Source organism: Pogona vitticeps, chromosome 2, assembly GCF_051106095.1.
Source record: "Pogona vitticeps strain Pit_001003342236 chromosome 2, PviZW2.1, whole genome shotgun sequence".
In the NCBI taxonomy this organism is placed as follows: Eukaryota; Metazoa; Chordata; class Lepidosauria; order Squamata; family Agamidae; genus Pogona; species Pogona vitticeps.
In genome coordinates, this window is record NC_135784.1 from 182,583,431 (window position 1) to 182,603,327 (window position 19,897).

The 19,897-nt window shown below is 44.9% G+C and overlaps 1 protein-coding gene across 4 annotated transcripts in view; it reads right to left on the reverse strand.

Annotated features, from left to right (window-relative positions):
• The window catches only part of PDE4A (phosphodiesterase 4A), a 510,240-nt gene that overhangs the window by 323,197 nt on the left and 167,146 nt on the right, over window positions 1-19,897 (reverse strand). Inside the window, exon 1 of one of the 4 annotated variants that reach the window (XM_020798678.3) lies at window positions 18,911-19,707. The exons of the other annotated variants lie outside the window; for them this stretch is intronic. Coding sequence (XP_020654337.3) covers window positions 18,911-19,200 — 290 coding nt within the window. The 5' untranslated portion in view covers window positions 19,201-19,707. Of the gene's footprint in view, window positions 1-18,910; window positions 19,708-19,897 lie in introns of those variants that run through there. 4 annotated transcript variants of the gene reach the window in all.

Below are 19,897 nucleotides of genomic sequence, written 5' to 3' on the forward strand. Positions count from 1 at the left end.
TCCCATTTTAATTACTAACTAAAAACACACTGAATGAAATGAAGTGGATGTAAGGGGGAAATCTTAACATATAAAAGTTGCACCAGAATGTATCATCCTTCTTCCATACTGCATTGTGGGATCCACCCATGGATGTGACATAGTGCTGATAATAACAGTCCGAGGTTGACTGTTGTCTGCGGTGCCTCAGATCCAACCGGCTGGTATTTTCGTTCCTCCATGAGGCTTGCTTCTCTTGAGGGAGAACGTTCGGTGACAAGGCCACATGGATGATTTAGGAAATTAACAGCCCAGAAATACCAACGGTGGAGGCAAACTGGCTTGAAGGCAGGCTTAAATAGCTTCTGCCAATCAACAATAATAGAAATTCACAGGCAAGTACTGTATTTAACTGTCACTTCCCTCCTTGAGTGGAAATGGCCAAATGGGCTGTAGATGTTGAAAGCGGTAAAACCCTGAACAGGCCATCCCTCTCTCAAGCCTGGAGGTAACTTCTTATGTAGAACTAGTTATTTCTAATGAATTACATTAATCAAAGCACAACTAAGTTACATGATGATTAAAACTTAACAGAACATCAGTTCACTCGTTTAGCAACATAACTGTGAAGTGTTTTTATATAGTTCTGTGGGTGAAGCTTCACTAAATAGAGGAGGGAGAATATCAACACTTCATACGTGTATATGACACATAATATCAGCATTTCACACCCCTGCCATGGGCTATGCCATGGTGCTGAGGTGACAACAAAGCAGCAAGGTAGAAAGCGTGCTTTGTACCACACCCCAATATCTTGCTGCATTCAGACTCTCAAAGAAATGAAAAAATTATTAAGTTACTTTTGAGATGAAGGGAAGCAAATAGTTACTTTCTTTAAAATCGTGGCTACATCAGCAACTAATTTTGGAAAGGTAAGCAACAGACGTGCTGGCTGTGCAGGGAAAGAGCTGTCATCTAATACAGTGGTCTAATACCTTGGGCCTACAGATGTTCTTGGACTTCAACTCCCAGAAATCCTGGCAGCAGAGGTGGTGGTGAAGGCTTCTGGGAGCTGTAGTCCAATAACATCTGGAGTCCCAAGGTTGGGGACCCCTGATCTAATACATATGAAAGGGCTCCAGGCAAGTGAAAACCACGCCAAACCAGTGTTGTACTCCAGCCCCTGAGGGCCTGGGTTTTGGGATACGACATGCAGAAAGACTGCATGGTCATTAATCAGACTATTACGCTGAAATCATAAAATCACACTGTGGCACAATAACGTCAGTCACCTCTTAACTGTTTGTTAAACAACATGTATTAAGATTGTTTTATATGGGATACAATCTCAAAAATGATAGAATGATGTCAATGCGAATCCAAGGCAGACCATTCAACATCACAATAATCCAAGTTTATGCACCAACCAGCATTGCTGAGGAGACTGAAATTGAACAATTCTATGAAGATTTACAACACCTTCTAGAACTGACACCAAAGAAAGATGTTCTTCTCATTCTAGGGGACTGGAATGCTAAAGTAGGGAGCCAAGAGATAAAAGGAACAACAGGGAAGTTTGGCCTTGGAGTTCAGAATGAAGCAGGACAAAGGCTAATAGAGTTTTGTCAAGAGAATAAGCTGGTCATCACAAACACTCTTTTCCAACAACACAAGAGGCGACTCTATACATGGAAATCACCAGATGGGCAACATCGAAATCAGATTGATTATATTCTCTGCAGCCAAAGATGGAGAAGCTCTATACAGTCAGCAAAAACAAGACCTGGAGCTGACTGCGGTTCTGATCATCAGCTTCTCATAGCAAAATTCAAGCTTAGACTGAAGAGATTAGGAAAAACCACTGGGCCACTCAGGTATAATCTAAACCAAATCCCTTATGAATACACAGTGGAAGTAAAGAACAGATTTAAGGAACTAGATTTGGTGGACAGAGTGCCTGAAGAACTCTGGATAGAGGCTCGTAACATTGTCCAGGAGGCAGCAACGAAAACCATCCCAAAGAAAAGGAAATGCAAGAAAGCAAAGTGGCTGTCCAACGAGGCCTTAGAAACAGCAGAGAGGAGAAGGGAAGCAAAATGCAAGGGAGATAGGGAAAGTTACAGAAACTTGAATGCAGACTTCCAAAGAATAGCAAGGAGAGACAAGAGGGCCTTCTTAAATGAACAATGCAAAGAAATAGAGGAAGATAACAGAAAAGGAAAGACCAGAGATCTGTTCAGGAAAATTGGACATATTAGAGGAACATTTTGCGCAAAGATGAACATGATAAAAGACAAAAATGGGAAGGACCTAACAGAAGCAGAAGACGTCAAGACGAGGTGGCAAGAATACACAGAGGAATTATATCAGAAAGATTTGGATATCCCGGACAACCCAGACAATGTAGTTGCTGACCTTGAGCCAGACATCCTGGAGAGTGAAGTCAAGTGGGCCTTAGAAAGCCTGGCTAACAACAAGGCCAGTGGAGGTGATGGCATTCCAGTTGAACTATTTAAAATCTTGAAAGATGATGCTGTTAAGGTGCTACATTCAATATGCCAGCAAGTTTGGAAAACTCAACAGTGGCCAGAGGATTGGAAAAGATCAGTCTACATCCCAATCCCAAAGAAAGGCAGTGCCAAAGAATGCTCCAACTACCGTACAATTGCACTCATTTCGCATGCTAGCAAGGTTATGCTCAAAATCCTCCAAGGTAGGCTTCAGCAGTATGTGGACCGAGAACTCCCAGAAGTACAAGCTGGATTCCAAAGAGGCAGAGGAACTCGAGACCAAATTGCTAACTTGCACTGGATTATGGAGAAAGCCAGAGAGTTCCAGAAAAATATCTACTTCTGCTTCATTGACTATGCGAAAGCCTTTGACTGTGTGGACCACAGCAAACTATGGCAAGTTCTTAAAGAAATGGGAGTGCCTGACCACTTTATCTGTCTCCTGAGAAACCTATATGTGGGACAGGAAGCAACAGTTAGAACTGGTCATGGAACAACTGAGTGGTTCAAAATTGGGAAAGGAGTACGACAAGGCTGTATATTGTCCCCCTGCTTAATTAACTTATATGCAGAATACATCATGCGGAAGGCTGGACTGGAAGAAACCCAAGCCGGAATTAAGATTGCCGGAAGAAATATCAACAACCTCCGATATGCAGATGATACCACTCTGATGGCAGAAAGTGAGGAGGAATTAAAGAACCTTGTAATGAGAGTGAAAGAGGAGAGTGCAAAAAACGGTCTGAAACTCAACATCAAAAAAACTAAGATCATGGCCACTGGTCCCATCACCTCCTGGGAAATAGAAGGGGAAGATATGGAGGCAGTGTCAAATTTTATCTTCCTGGGCTCCATGATCACTGCAGATGGAGACAGCAGCCCTGAAATTAAAAGGCGCCTTCTTCTTGGGAGGAAAGCGATGACAAATCTTGACAGCATCTTGAAAAGCAGAGACATCACCTTGCCAACAAAAGTCCGAATAGTCAAAGCTATGGTTTTTCCTGTCATGATGTATGGAAGTGAGAGCTGGACCATAAAGAAAGCAGACCGCCGAAGAATTGATGCCTTTGAATTGTGGTGCTGGAGGAGGCTCTTGAGAATCCCCTGGACTGCAAGGAGAACAAACCTATCAGTTCTAAAGGAAATCAACCCTGAATGCTCACTTGAAGGACAGATCCTGAAGCTGAGGCTCCAGTACTTTGGCCATCTCATGAGAAGAAAAGAGTCCTTGGAAAAAACCTTGATGTTAGGAAGGTGTGATGGCAAGAGGAGAAGGGGACGACCGAGGATGAGATGGCTGGACAGTGTCTGCGAAGCAACCAACATGAACCTGACACAACTCCGGGAGGCAGTAGAAGACAGGAGGGCCTGGCGTGCTCTGGTCCATGGGGTCACGAAGAGTCGGACACGACTAAACGACTAAACACACACACACATTAAGATAAAGATAAATGTTTATACTTTCTGCAAATCTATTGGCTTTCACCTCTCCCAACCCATCATATGATAAATATCTGGTTAACTCGGGTTAACTAGTGACGTGGGTTGAAGTCTATAAAAACTTATGCCCAAATAAAGCTTGTTAGTCTTTCAACTGTAGCAGACTAACAGGGCTCCCGCCTAGCCTGTGAAGAAAATTCTGGATATAAGAAATAAAATTCTCTATTACTCTGGCCACCATAGGATGGCAAAATATTTTTTAAAACAATCATGGAAACCTCCCCCCAAATGACAGGGCTGTTGCTACCAACTAGTCTTAACCTACTTATACAGTGGCACGGTTTGCCATGGCAGCCAAGAAATTCCACTTGCTAATGCATTTTGCTAATTGTTTTAACAGAATTGTTTTATATGGAGACAGATTTTAATTCTGACAAGTTTTTATGTATGCCATTAGTGCACACTTTGTTTTTCAGTTAATTTATGACAAATTAATTAAGTTGTGACCAAAAAATGGATGTACAGTATGTATGTATGGTTTGCAGAAGCCTTTTTGCTACAGGCAGAACACATGGACAAAATGTTAAGAAGAATGAACACATTAAAACAGTAAGAGGACACCCTTGACACTTGCCCTCAGAGCAGAAGAGGTTCAGTCACTTAAATCTGGGCAGGATGTTAGACTGGAGCACACTCTCTTGTGGCCCTGCGTGGTTACCTATCAGAGGACTTGTTACACATTATGTTAGGCCAAGAGGATGTTCTTCAACTTTCCACTTGATGAAAAGTTGCCTTGTCAACCCTATGGGCCTTCCAAAGGTGGTGGTTGTTTTGCCTACAACTCCATGCAGCTTGAGCCAGAACAGCAAATGACAGAGATCTAGAAGATACATGATCCAGAAACATCTGGAGGCCAACGATTGCCCACCACAGGTCAGACCTAGCTCTTTATGCAGAAGTGTTCAGAAGAGGACCTAGACTCTCTCACGTCCCTCCTACCTGCAGAACTCTCTGTGAGGAGAAGATCAAACAATCCACAATGCTGCCTATGGTGAGCGCTGTCCCTATAGCAGCTCTGAGGGAAGCACTTGCCTCTGTGGCTGGAAGGGAAGGAGTCCCTTGAACCTCTGCTCCCGGCACCAGCATTGACTACACTGTGGTGGTAGTAGTGGAAGGAGTTTCCTTTAGACCTAAGGAACTTCTGGTGGAGGTGGCTTCCTCTCCCAATGGACGAGAATATTTCAACCACTCCCTCAGGACATATTTTCCGTCATGAAGGAGACTCCCTGCCACACGTAAAATGTGGCAGGGGTGGGCCTCCATAGCAGGACTGTTGTGTGTGTGTGGGGGGGGAAGACTGGTAGGCAGGTCATAGTGACCCCTTTAATTGGTGTGTTTTACACCTGCTTATTCAAGCTGGCTGGATAGCTCAGTGATTTAGGGATCTGTCTGCAGAGCCAGAGGTTGGAAGTTTGATTCCCCACTGAGCCTCCTGTGAGTACAGCCAGCCTGTGTGGCCTTGGGCGAGCTGCAAAGCTCCAGGGCACCCACACACAAATGCAGAAAAAGGGAAGGGTAAATGACTTCTGAGTACTCTTTACCTGGAAAACCCTGAAAACGGTCACCACAAGTCAGCATTCACTTGACGGCACATGATTATTATTTAAGGGTTTAAACAAATAAATAATCTGCCGGATTTAATTAATTAATTAATTAAATAATTAAATAATTAATTAATTAATTAATTAATATTGTTGAAATGAGTATCATATATATACTACTGATTAAAGAACACTAAGTGAATCAGTTACAAATTGACCATCATGAGGCAGTACTACAGGGGATATGATTTCCTTTAGGTGAAAAAAGCAGCAGAAACCAATGCCAGCCTTGTCTTATTTCTTGTATTTACAAATACAGAAAAAGAACTTACTGGAACTTAGTAGCAATAAATTGCTGTCTGTTATCAGCCTTCTTAGGTGATTGCCCATCTTATCCTATCTAGGCTATGCCAAACACCTACACGTGCTACCCAATATATTCCAAGCAGAGATAAATTTGTCTTTAATTCAGCAAGGCCATGTGACTATGGCAATACTTTGTAACTGCTTTAGTTAATTGCTACATATCAGAAGACTAACGAAGGCTATTATTCTGACATGTCCACGCAAACTCCCAGCCTCATCTTAGAGAAAGCTTGAGCTCCAAATCCCTTTTGAAAGCAATGCAATTATTTTTGGGAAATGTGGTTTCGTATCATCCGATTATTTATTAATGCTGTGGTCTGGCACACATATATAAAGGTGTTGGATCCAACAGAAAATATACAGACAACCATAGTCATGAATTTTTTACTGGAACTGACATTAATGTTGCTAGAAATGGAAAATGAGCATGAACTTTGATATACCATTCTCTATTAAACTGCACATATCCAACAGTCATCAGCTAAACTTGACATCACCAGGATAAGCAAAAATTCTAGGATTGCTGTGTTTCTCTTCCTGTTTTATCTTCTAGTTTAAATATTATATTTGTTTAATTCCCTTTTAATTCTGTAATAATTTCTTGTTCTTAGCTTTTAATATTGGGGTTTCCCCCCCCCCCAAAATACTGTAAGTTGCCTTGGGTCCTTTTTAGGAGAAAGGTGAGACACAAATATTAAAACAAACATATGAGGAGTGGATACATTTAATATGGCCAACATGCTACCGTACTCATGGTATCAGACACAAGTGTTATTCTGCATAGGTTTTCAAAGCCTACAGACTACAAATCTGTGGACAGGGGAGAGTGAAAAGTGGGGGCAGGGGAGTTGTATACCCAAAGATTTTAACTGCAGACTAGATTGTGAGAAGTAGTGATGGAGACAGGAAGGAACTCAATGACAGAGCAACTCTAAGTAGCCCAAAAAGTCTCAGAAGGACCAGGAGAGAATTCTGTCTGCAACCTTGGAGAGCTCCAGCCACTCACTGTAAGCAATTCTGGTCTAGAACAGTGGTTCTTAACCTTTGTTACTCGGATGTTTTTGAACTGCAACTCCCAGAAACCCCAGCCAGCACAGTTGGTGGTGAAGGCTTCTGGGAGTTGCAGTCCAAAACTCCTGAGTAACCCAAGGTTAAGAACCAGTGGTCTAGAACAGTGGTTCTTAACCTTTGTTACTCGGATGCTTTTGAACTGCAACTCCCAGAAACCCCAGTCAGGACAGCTGGTGGTGAAGGCTTCTGGGAGTTGCAGTCCAAAACTCCTAAGTAACCCAAGGTTAAGAACCAGTGGTCTAGAACACTGGTTCTTAACCTTGGGTTACTCAGGAGTTTTGGACTGCAACTCCCAGAAGCCTTCACCATCAGCTGTCCTGACTGGGGTTTCTGGGAGTTGCAGTTCAAAAGCATCCGAGTAACAAAGGTTAAGAACCACTGGTCTAGAAGATGGATGAATGACTGAACTTAATCATAAACACAAATTCCAACATTCTCATATACTCTCCTCACCCTGATTTTCTGGCACCCATTTCTGATCACCCATCAAATTACCATCCTGGAAAGGAAAACAATGGACAAGTTACCAGAATTTAAAAGCAAAACAGGGAATTCCATACGAGGATTTGCGACTAGAAACGTGCAAAGGGATTATTCTGTTTTTAAAAATTTGTAACTTATCTTTCTGCCACTCAAGACAGCCAACAATAATAAAATGCTGAAAGAACAACTAGAAATACAATTAAAAGTTAACAGTCATAAACAGACTTAAAAACCTGTCCATATAGAGAAGAAGCAGGTATTTTCCTTTGGACCCAATGAGCAATGATGACTCACAACTATCCCCATCACATTATTTAACCCAAGTACACAATTGTTCAAATAAAGAGCCATTTCTTTGGAATCTCAATGTTCTTTCTTCTTGCCCTCCTATTATTCACCTTTAATGGCCAGCCCTAAGCCAGTCCTCTATTACTTAGTCAATTTTCTAAGATGAAGTAGGTTCCAAAACATGTATGAATAAGAAAAATGATGCAAAACTGCACCCTCCAAAGAACAATTGGAAGGGTTTCATTTAAAAGCAACTTTATGTATATTTGGTTTCTGAACCACCAGAAACAGATTTTTTACTCTTCCCAGAAGTCCACTGTGATCTTTGCATACTTGGCTTTTGCAGCTGTTCCTATTTGTTTAAACATCATCCACATGTCACTCACGAGTAGGGCACTCATGCAGTGAGGCAGGGCGGCACGCTTGGCTATGACATCTCATCCCGAGGCTAGCACAGATGTCTTCAGAGGGGTTTTTACATATAACTTATAAGCACTATTCTGGTGCATACGAGTCTCCTCATCTTTGAAATATTTGTGCATTCAGGTGCTCTGATTGTGTAGTCTTTCTCTGCAGATGTTTGAGATATTAGTAGACAGAACTATTCTGGGAATGAGACACACACAAGTGGGCAGCAGAGCCCACAGTCTGGTGCAGCTCCACCATAGAAATGCTGGACAGTAAATAACAAATAAACAGAGATTTAGTAGCTAAGACAGAGCTGGGGGAAACATTCAGCTATCTTGATGTTAACAAACAATGATGTCCATCATCCCCCATCAAAGCCAGGACAGAGAATCCTTTTCCCCCCTAAATGGTTAATTGCTTCATCTCCCTCTGACCCCATTTCCTCTTTAAGGTCAACCAGTAAAAGAAAGTGCTTCCTAAAATCAGGTTGCTCCTTCTTTCCTTGGAATTAATCCTTAGTGGCAATGACAGGATACAATGATATCTGCTATATCTGGGACCAACACTCACTGAAAAAGCAGCATTACTCAGGGCTAGCCCAAAACATTTTCTTGTCCAAGGTGGAAATCAAAAAGAACTTTCCATTAATTATCATGGGACACAACTCACTAGATTTATCATTCACTAAATCTCCTGCTCCGGTTGAAAGGCATAAATCCTACAAAAAGTACTCTATTTGTTTAATTAAAGCATTTACATTCTGCTTCAATGGAGATGCTCTTTGAGAAGCTTACACTTTGATTCTTACTGAAAGAAAGAAAAATAGCCCCTGCTCTTAGACTTACAGTCTAGAAAGACACAATACAAAAGAGAAAATGAACAGAGAAGGAAAAAAAAGAAAACTCGGGCACAGGCTCTGCATGTTATGAGGTTCCTTAGTCTAGTGGAATCATTGTTGGATTACAGCTACAGACAGGCAAGGCCAAAGGGACTACACCCCTTGAACACTGCCTGTTGATTTCAAGCAGAGAGACCTTTGTATGAGAACCTCCTGGTAGATTATGCTGCATGGGCCAAATCTTCTTTTCTCACACACAAAGAGGGCTGATATCCACAGTGCTGGAGCAGCTTCCTTGCAGCCTTGCACGATGGGGCCATCTCTGCCTCTACTGTGTGGGTCTCTCTCAAAGTGGATGTTTAGTATCATCAGAATGGAGTTTAGAATTGGCCTTTAAGCGTACAAGTTATGCTCTGGTCGGATTCCAAAAGATCTCCTGTATGGAGAATTAGTGCAGAGAAATCGCCCCAGAGGGAGACCACAGCTGCGATACAAGGACATCTGCAAGTGGGATCTGAAGGCCTCAGGAATGGACCTCAACAGATGGGAAACTTTGACATCTGAATGTTCAGCCTGGAGGCAGGCGATGAATTATGGAGTCTCCCAATTTGAAGAGATCCTTGTCCAGCAGGCTGAGGCAAAGAGGCAGTCCCCAAAGCAGCAAAATCAGGGAGCTAGACAGGGTACAGATTGTATTTGTCTTCAGTGTGGAAGGGACTGTCACTCTCGAATTGGCCTTTTCAGCCACACCACACGCTGTTCCAAGTCCTCAATACAGAGCACGTTACCATAGTCTCTCGAGACTGAAGGATGCCTAAGGTCCATTCTCTCCTTCACAAAGAGAAACTGTGTTTTAAAAAAAAGTCTAGATGGTTCTTCTCATGGTTTCCAGTCTGACCAAGTCTGAGTTCCTATTAAAATCAAGTTTTTTTCCTCCAGAAAAAAAGGGAGGGGTGAGCAAGTTCTGAGGGGTGAGCAAGTTCTGAGCTCTCCAACTCTGAGTTGAGTGACTAGTCTGATTTAAGTTCAACTTGACAGCAAATTGCAGGACTCGAGTCTCCATCCCTGGTTAAAAGTTGTCTAACCAGTACTGTAGTTCTCAAACTGAGGTCCCCAGATGGTCTTGGACTGCAATTCCCAGAAGCCTTCACCACTTGCTCTGCTAGCCAGGATTTCTGGGAGTTGCAGTCCAAGAATATCCAGGGACCCAAGCCCGAGAACCACTGGTCTAAGCTGCCTTGTAACTAAAATCCAGTAGTACTGTACGTCACAACCAGAGTAAGCCCACTAACTCAGTAGGGATTTTGTGAGCCAGCACCACACAAGTTTTATTATGCCAATGGGCCTACTCTATTTGCAACTCACTCCTGAATTTTAGCCACTGTGTGTTGTGTTGATGTCAAGTTGCATCAAACTTATCATGATCCTAACAGGGTTTTCAAAGTATGTGAGATATTTAAGGAGTTATTTTGCCAATTACCCCTGACCCAAGAGGCTTGTGTTGCTGAAATGGACAGAGCAATGCTGGAGTGTGTGTATGTGACACAAAATAGGTGGCAGAGGAACCACCATTCCCTAAACCAGGGCAGATTTTTGCCCCCTTTTTCATGTCTAGTTTTTCTTTTTTTAGTTTTCCCCCTCCTTATTGTTCTTAATGGGGAAAAACAGAAACCCCACATCAGCTCCAGGGTTGCCATATTTGTTTCTCCTAAATCAGGAAGTGTATCCAAGGAAACAGAACTTTGGGATCTGACAGAATCATGGCCTCCTTATATCTGTCCCTACCATTCAAAAACTCCACTGCTTTCTGACACAGGAACAAGAAGGCCGATGAGGGGAGCAAGTCCTCCTCCTCCAGCAGCAATAAATTAGGACTCCAACACCCCCTCACTCTTTACCATGGCAAAGTTATTGTTTGGACTTAAATTCCTAGAATCCTACTTGGGAGTTTCTGTAAAGTCTGGTTCGAACAGTAACTTTCCCATATTGTGCTTCAGCCACCCTTCCACGGGAGTGTTGAATCATTATCATAGTTAACAGATACAGGAAACAAATACATGAATTTCCAGTTTTTAAAAAAGGTGTTGCTTGTAGTTCAGGCTCCAAAATGTCTTACGAGAGCAGCAGCTCATCTCCTTGAGCTATTTTGGAAGTTTCATAAATAAAAATGTACACTAAAAGCAGTGCCACTGGAATCCCTGTCTTCTCGCTCTTCTCTTATCAGAGTTTGGATATCATCACAGCTCCTCCAGCTTTGAATGCAGCAGCTCTAAACAGTGATACTGAATGACACACAGATATCACCAATACAGCAATATGTATTAGAGACTAAAAGCAAAACGAAGCAAAGTGTACTGCATATATACCGGCCCCATCATGCTTAAAGCACTCTCTGGGTGGTTTACAATTTAGTTACGCAGGCTACACATTGCCCTCCCCCCCAGCGAGCTGGGTAGTCCATTTACCATTCTTGGAAGGATGGAAGACTAAATCAACCTTGAGCCGGCTACCTGAGCTTCTTGGGATCAAACTAAGGTTGTGAGCAGAGTCTGAACTACAGTACTGCAGGTCAGCCACTGTGCTTCGAGGCTCCTTTAGTCAGGCTAGTCAGTAACCAGACTACACATAATTTTTCTCAAACAGATCTGCAGGCTGCACGTATTCCTTAGGAGCACCATAAAGAATGCTTTGCTACAAGCATCCATCACCTAGGCCTACAAGAGACCACTCTTTCCCCATAGGCCCAGTAAATGGAAACAGACTTCACTCAGGCATGAATCATCCTTCACATAACAATGCAAGGAAAAGCCATGGCCTCACAGGGCTCAGTAGCAATAAATCAGGACGGTGGCATAAAACACAGAGATTGGCATTTGACTAAACAAGCCTATCTAGTGATCCTCACCAGAATGATTCCCATGTGGCGCTTGGGCTTTTCAGAGAACTTGGGCAGCAAAGTAGGTGATTTGGGAAGTCCCAATCTCTCTGACCACCCCCAGACATGAACTTAATAAGGCTGCCTCAAGCACACTACTCTTTGCTCTCTGCCCCTCGCGGTCCAATATAGGGGGCGGGATCCCACAGAACAGCTGTTTCATTCTCATCCACAAGGATGAGGAATCAGAAGAATTATTTTCCTCCCATCCACCTCGCCTCTGAAACAACAGTGTATTTTGTGGCACTCGTGAGGACAGAAGAAAATTAAGCATGAGCATGAATCCGTTTTTTTGGGGGGGGTGCAGATCAAGCAGAATTGTGCAAGTAAGACTTTTAGCACAAAGAATCTAAAAGGACAGTGGCCGTTCCTTCATTTCACAAGGCCCTTTCTAAGGACAAGAAGCAATGGAGGGATTGTTTGGGTCTCTCTAAAAAAGGACAAAACCATCCCATCATTCGATGCTTGTGTTATGTGGAAGCTTTGCTTCTAGAAAGAAGAAACTGATCTTGTGCAAAGGCATGTGGCTCAAATTACAGAGGCCTAAACAACCACCATCCCTAGACCTGAGATGGGAACTTCTGTGGGGTTTCAAAAGTCCTATCAAGCTGCCTCATTGATACACATTAAGAACTCAGGTGAGTATGTACCTGATACTGACCTACTTTAATGGGTGGTTGCAATTATTTGCAAACTTTTTTTTTTACAGTCAGTCAGGATTCAGTTAGTATGCAACATTTGCAGAAAATATGATGTTTGCTTTTCTATAAGAACAACTGTGAGTAAAATGAAACCTCTTATTCATGTAGGTGCCAGTTGAAGTAAACTAACAAATAAAGGGTGATTTACTAAAGGAGACTCTAGTTCATTATGCTCCAAAGGTTCCTGCCTGAACCATTTTTATCTGATGCATTATAAGAAGTTTATTATTAATAATAAGTAAAGCCACACTCAAATTTCCTCACAGCAAACTCTGCCAACAAACCACACAACCAAAAATTTCCAAGGGCGCTACATGAAAGTTAAGAATCGACAACTGCTCTACAAATCAATGGCAGAGCATGTTTTGCATATGGAAGGTCCCCAGTTCAAGCCACAGAATTTTGAGGTAGGTTTGGGGAAAAAATTAGGGGCAGCTTCTGTTGGAATTGATTAATAAGTCAACATGCAAATTAGTGCATGGTCACTTGAAAGGAAGTGCTTGATTAGAAACATGCTGGGCAGTTTGTCGGATGCCCCCCCAATTGACCACTTAACTTACACTCTTTCTTGGTGGGCAAAAGTGACCTCACTTTTCTTCAATTGCTTTACTATCTTTGTTTTAGTATTAAAGGTTTTTGGGACAAAATAGAGGGAGGATGCTCTGTGGAGCCCATGCCTTAAGTCCACAATTTTTCTTCCCCTTTCAACCATGCAGTCTGAGAAAATCCACTTTTGTATTTTAACTTTTTTATTCATTCTTCTTGTTGCCCTCTTAGAGAGCTTATTATGTCTTTTATTGCAATTTGAGCCAAGCTTGTGCCTGCAACTTGCAAATTTTCAGGGAGTAAAGATCTGTTTTCTTTTTGCCCTAAAAGCAGTGCCTGAGTAACTTCTAAAGCTGGCTAAATTCTGTGAGGTGTGTGTATATTTTATTTGGGACTTGTTAATCAATCTTAACTCCAAATGTTGCTAGCCTTTTCGTTGTGCAATTAAGGGAATTAAAGTTGGGACTACAATGCCCAAAAACCCACAACTCCAAAAGCTTCCTGGGTTCTTTTTATCTTATTGTTATTTCCATCTGGCTGAAGATACCCAGGGAGGTAATAATTGCCCTGTGAGGGTTAACAATTGTCCTGTGTCAATCCGGCCATTGATCTGGTCCTTTTAGACTAGAGGAGTTGTAAAAAGATTGTTATATCCTCATTAGTAAATACATTTGTACTTCTGCCACTTTTGGTGTAATTAATTCTTTATAAAGGAAGTTAAGTGTATCATGAACTAAAGTTATTCTGCTTACTAACTGTATATTCCTTTAATATTCCACAGAGTTAGTTGAAGATATTTCTATATTATTAGAGTGCAACACTAAGTTATGTAGTCTGTTTTCACACATTATCTATTATGCATGCATTTCTAGAGTTTGTCTAATTACTCACATTTACAAATCAGCTTATCCCAGAGAAAATTATCATAAATTATCCTATGTATTGGAATTCTGACTCTCAACTTTTCAACATTAGAGAAAGAACAGAGTGAACACAATTTAGGGGCACTGCACTCCCTTTATATTGTCTTTAAGATTTTGGAGCCATTAAGGAAAGAAGCAGTAATCATAGGCAGAATTATTAATAAAGGAGTGTTGCAGTTAAATTCACATGCCCTGTTCCACTGACTCTTTGGTTCACTGCCAGAATCGCAGACAAACTTTGATTCAGAATAAACGTTGAGGCATTTTAATTTCTTTCTACTCACTCCCAGCGACACACTTGAAATCCCAGTGGTGTTCTATTAAGGCTAATAACTATCTGCAGGCAGTAGATGCCTGATACCAGACAGCCCAAAGGCAGCCTTTAAAAGAACAGAAATTTAAATACTGAAAGACAAGAGCAGCAGTGTGTGTGTGTGTGTGTGTGTGTGTGTGTGTGTGTGTGTGTGTGTGTGTGTGTGTGTGTGTGTGTGTGTGTGTGTGTGTGTGAGAGAGAGAGAGAGAGAGAGAGAGAGAGAGAGAGAGAGAGAGAGAGAGAGAGAGAGAGAGAGAGAGAGAGAGAGAGAGAGAGAGAGAGAGAGAGTGTTCCCTACTCAGGAAGATGATGGATGTATCAGAGAAATCAAATAGCTTTTAAACACATTGAAAGGATATGGGAGAAGCAAAAAATCAACCAAAGGAATGAAGGGCTATCTGGTAGGAAGAGGGAGAGAATCACAGTGAAGAATCAGTTTTTAAAATTCAGTGCTTTCAAACTTGCAAAGTCTAGCAAAATACTGGAAGCAATTCAATGCACGATCTAAGCAACTGCACCTCACTAATGTCATGCTGTTATACCTGAGCTACAGGTACGCATACTAAAACAAATATGTTATGTGACCAGGCAAACTAAGTTTAGTGCAAAAACAAAACACAAAAAAGGCAGAAGTGTTGTCATCTGTATGCAAATTTATTTGACTTCCTTTGGTAGAGCTGACTCTGCCTACGTGTTTTCAGAGATGCCCATGCAACCATGAGCGCTAGAAACATCTTTGAAGAAAGGCAGGCGAGAAGAAAACAGTTGGAAAAACCTAAATGCAGTGGCACGTTGCCATTTCAGTTTTTTCCCTTAGGCATTCTGCAAATGTGAAGCATACGTATAATCCTACACAATCTTTTTGTCACACTGGAGAAGAAGGGAAGCATACCCTGGTTTCTGCTCTCCCCCCCCCCCCGCTTCCCAGGAATAATAGTGAAACAAAGAGAAGGCCAACCTATCAAACCCATCAGACAGGGAAAGGAACAGCTTGTCCACCCCCTGCAGAAAACACACTTGGCTTCGCTGACACTTGCCCAAGTGTTGCAGAAACGCTGGTCCACTAATTGTTTCTTCAAGTCAGAACATCAGCAAGGGATGACCAGCTGGCTCAAACAATGTACAAACAGCAGCTTTTAGCTCCCCCCCCCTTTGTTCTGGGGTTGATTTTCCGTTGCTACCTTTCCCCTCCATGTCCCTTTTTCTTGCACGTCTTGTCTTCTGAGTTTGCCAGTCTGAGGCCCGGGTCTGTCCTTTGCCTCTCTCTTCTGTACTGATGTGAGCTGCTTTAGGAGCATGACAGATCCACATGTGTTTGCAGTAGCTGCCTATCTCAAAGCTGGTAAGCACACCGCCGGTGCCCACTGTGTGGGGGTTTTGCTACGGAATAAGCAGAGGGTGGCTCTGCAATCAGGGTAAGGGGGTTGAAGGACTTCTCCCAGACAACAACCACCAGTCCAGAATTCATGGCTGGATATGATCCCACACCACCACACCACCTCCCATGGCCATATGGCAACTCTGTCAACTTGCTCTGTCAACTCCCTCCCTCGTCCTTTACTCCCAACTCTTTCCTCAGCTACAGAGAGACATATGTCACTATCCTTTGCCAGCTGGAGCTGTCCATCACAGAGAGAAGTGCAAGGCAATGGAGCCCGGCAGCCAGAATTAAGCTGTGGGAGATGGCAAAGGAAGCTACCTCCAAAGAAAGGCTATTCTGCTAGGGTGTTTGTGCGTGTGAAAGTGAACGGGGAACACCCCTCAGGAGAGCAGGTAAGGTAGCTGTAGGCGAGCCTTCACACTGTAAAAAGAGCCGGCTAGCACGTTATGCAGAATGATGCCTTCCTCCTCTAAAACACAGCCAGTGCAAGGTAAGAGTTCTTTCAGAGACTCGCCTACCCTTGATGTATAAAGCAATGAGGAGAAACCAACATTGTAGATGAAGGGGGTTCACCCTGATACTTAAGAGGCAGGTTGAATTTCTGAACTACAGGAACTGCTTAGCAAGGAAACCATGTAATCACTTTTAAGCGCTCAGCTTTAAGGAAGCCGAGGCTGAAGCATGTTTACGACAGAGCTGGAACGGGCAAGCCTGAAACCCCATTGCAGGTGTTCCTCCTGTTACTGAAAGCACATACTACGGATGATGAAAACTAGGTAAGCAATCAGATTAGATCACAGCAAGTCGGGTTTTGCCCCAAGCTGCCAAAATTTAGAAGTGAATGTGAAGGTATACGTTAGGAAAATAAACAGCTTTACTTCCCAGCACTCTTCACTTTCTCTCTCTCTCTCTCTCTTTTTTGAAAGCATAACTTTTCCTTCTGAAGGAAAACCACATTTTCCAATTCCTTTTTCTGGGGGTGGAGGTTTTTTGCCCATGCCTCAGGGCAAAGGAAGTGGCAGACCTACTTGCCCTGGGTGCCAAAACTGCTAATTAAAGTTCAGAATTAAACAGAAGCAGACCAACTGGGAGCAGAAACCCAATTCCTTCTCCTTCGTTTTTTTTTATCACTTATGCTAGCTGTGGCCAATGTTCCCCTGGAACCAAAAACCCAAGGTTACCACCTCTGACAAGCCCTGAGGGACTCATGGAGGTAGTAGCAGCTCATCTACGTGTCATGTTTCTCTCAGTCTCGAAATCAAGGAAATGCCAACCTAGAGCTGAGCAACTTTTGGACCTTCAGATGCTCTTGGACTGTGACTCCCATCATCCTTCACTACAGGCTATGTTGGCAAGGGCTGATGGGAGATGCAGAGCAGCAACACCTGGAAGGTCATCCGTTGACCATTCATGAATGCTACATACAGGAATGCTGCTCTATTATCAGTGAGCCGATGTGCTATTTCAGCGACCCAACCATCCCAGCACACCTTCAAATGCATGCTTCGTCCTTATCAGTTTGTGATTAATAGGAACCACTGCAATACCAGGCAAAAGGTCTCTTACACTTTCTACCTGCGGGGAGTTCTTTCCAGACAATTCCACCTGCCCCCCCAACCCCTCCGAAAAATATGGCCAAACATCTGCCAAGGATACTAGTGGGCTGCAGGGGGGCCTGAAGACAGGCCACAAGGGTACTCTGTGACCAAAGGCAATTGCAATTCAGGGGGCCAACTTCTAAGGCAGCAACTGCGGCTGTGTTTCTTTCTATTTGATGTGCTAAGATTGAACAGGTGAGCTTGTTCGCCTTCAGGCTTACCCTGCTACAGATGTGAGACATACAAGTGGATCGTGCTGTCTCCCCATCCCACCCGCCAACCCACAGATGAAAACTCAAACCGAGGTAGATCCTGACATTCAATTTATTAGAGACTGGGAATTTGTATGGATTTGGAAGATACACAAAGACATAATTAGATGACTTGGTCCTCCAGATTTCAATTTCCTTGAGAGCTTTCTCCTCACCTTCCTGTTCCCATGTTGCAAAATGTTAATTGGGTATTGAAGGAAGACAAACATGGTTGTGGGAGAAGGCAATTACTGAACAAAACACGCAATAATCTTGTTTTATATATACACAAGCTCCCCAAGAAAAAAATTATTCTATTTTTTTCCTTTAAAATACACGAAGGTCCACAACTTGAAGCCAGTTTAAACCTTCCTTTGCCTGATATTACCAAATAGACTTTTTTTTTTAATTGACAAAGCCTATGATTTTAGGTCAATAACTCCAGATCCTCTCTAGTTTTCCTCTAAGCTTGTTGGTCTGCTTTTGGCTCACGTTGTCCCTCCTCCCCACTGACCTTACAGTGCAGCTAAACTCACCTCCTATGGACATCATGGGCTTAGAGATGGAAAGGAAAAGTATTATCATTTGCTGGCTAGTCTTAACAGAGGCTTTGACACCAGGCAAACCATTATTTGACTGATCGTGAGAAAATGTCCTCCTTCTGAGCTCTGATTCTTCCCCAAATAAGAAGTCAACAGAAGGCAAAACTACGGAATACTATCCCCATGAACTGTCTGAACTGGAACGGGTGAAGAAGTGAGCACACAGCGGTGGTTATTGAGGCAACCAACACACTTCACTGCTTAGAAGCCACCTCGTACAACTTGGTGCGATCGTGGTTCTTGACCACCTGCAGTTTACTGATGAATGCCACCACTAAGCAAACCTCATACTGAGGGAGGGAGGCTGTGGGTGCCGCGAGCCCTCAGGTAACAAGAGTGTTTCTGACCATGTACAGACTATCTCTTCTACTGAGCAACCGGGGGAGGTCGTGAGGGGAAAGCTCCCGGCGCTTTCCTTGCAAGCAGCTGAGGAACCATCACGGAAACCATCTCCAGCCCCGCCGGTCCCCAGGACACCCAGGGGCGTGAAAGGAGGCTCCCGGCAGGTCACTGAGAGCCGGACGCGTTCCCTCTCCGGGCGCAATTCACCTGGCAGAGCAGTCGCCCCGCCCCACTCGCCTACCCCCTCCGCCCCGGGCGGCGCCCACCGGCCCTTCCCTTCCCTCTCTCCCCCCCCCCGCACGTGGCCCGGCGCCCCTGCCCTCGGCGCCCCTACCGCTTGCCGCTCTGGCCGCCGGTGCTGGTGGTGCCGTGGAAAGACGACGGCCACGACATGCGGGACTTCTTCAAGCCGGGCCGGTCGCTGGTGTCCATGGCGTCCGCCCTCTCGATGGGCCGGTGGGGGGGCCTCTCCGTGTCCGAGTAGCCGCGGTGCTTGATCTTGATGGGGGTCCGCGGCTGCCTCCAGAGGTGCTGCGGCGGCTTGAGGGTGGCCTGGCCCTCGCGCGGCATGGGCAGCGAGAGCGAGAGGCTCTTCTTCGAGCAAGGCGGCGCCGGCGCCTCCATCCTCGCCCTCCGCTTCGCCGGCGTCCGAGCGAGCGAGCGAGCGAACCAGGGGCAGCCGGCCGAGGGGCGCCCGGCGTCAGGCAGGCAGGCGAGCGGTCCGGCGCCCGCGGCTCCGCGCTCTGGCCCAAGGGTTGGTTACCCGAGCTAGGGCGAGCGGCCGCCCCCTGCTTCCCGGGTCACCAACTCCGCCGAGAAGCCGCCGCCGCCGCCGCCTCCTCCATACCCAGCCGGGCTCAGTGTCGGCGCGGCAGCGAACCCCGCCGCGGCCCCTTCGCGCCGCTCCGGGACGCCCCTTCCATGGTCGGCACCTCCGAGCCCGCTCGGGAGACTTCTGGCCCCGGGAGCGCTGCTGGCCGTGGCTGCCGGCGGAGCTGCCGCGACCGCCGCCGCCGCCGCCGCCTCCGGGGCTCCCGAAGCAGGAGGGCGGGCAAACCGCGCGCCTAAAGCCGACGGAGCGTCCCCGCCGCCAGCCTCCCGAGCGGGGCGAGAGGGCGCCGCCGGTGGGGCTGGGAGGAGACCGGAGGGAAGCGGAGCAGGCGGGGCGGCCCTCGGGGGTCGTCCGAGCGCGGAGCGGGGGCGCCTCCTGCCTGGCCTCGCCCGCCTGGAAAAGGCGGAGAGCGGCGCAACGAGACAGGCGGGGGCGGAGGCGGGATGAGAGCCGCCCGCCGCTCCCCCGGGGAAGACTCCGCCTGCCGCC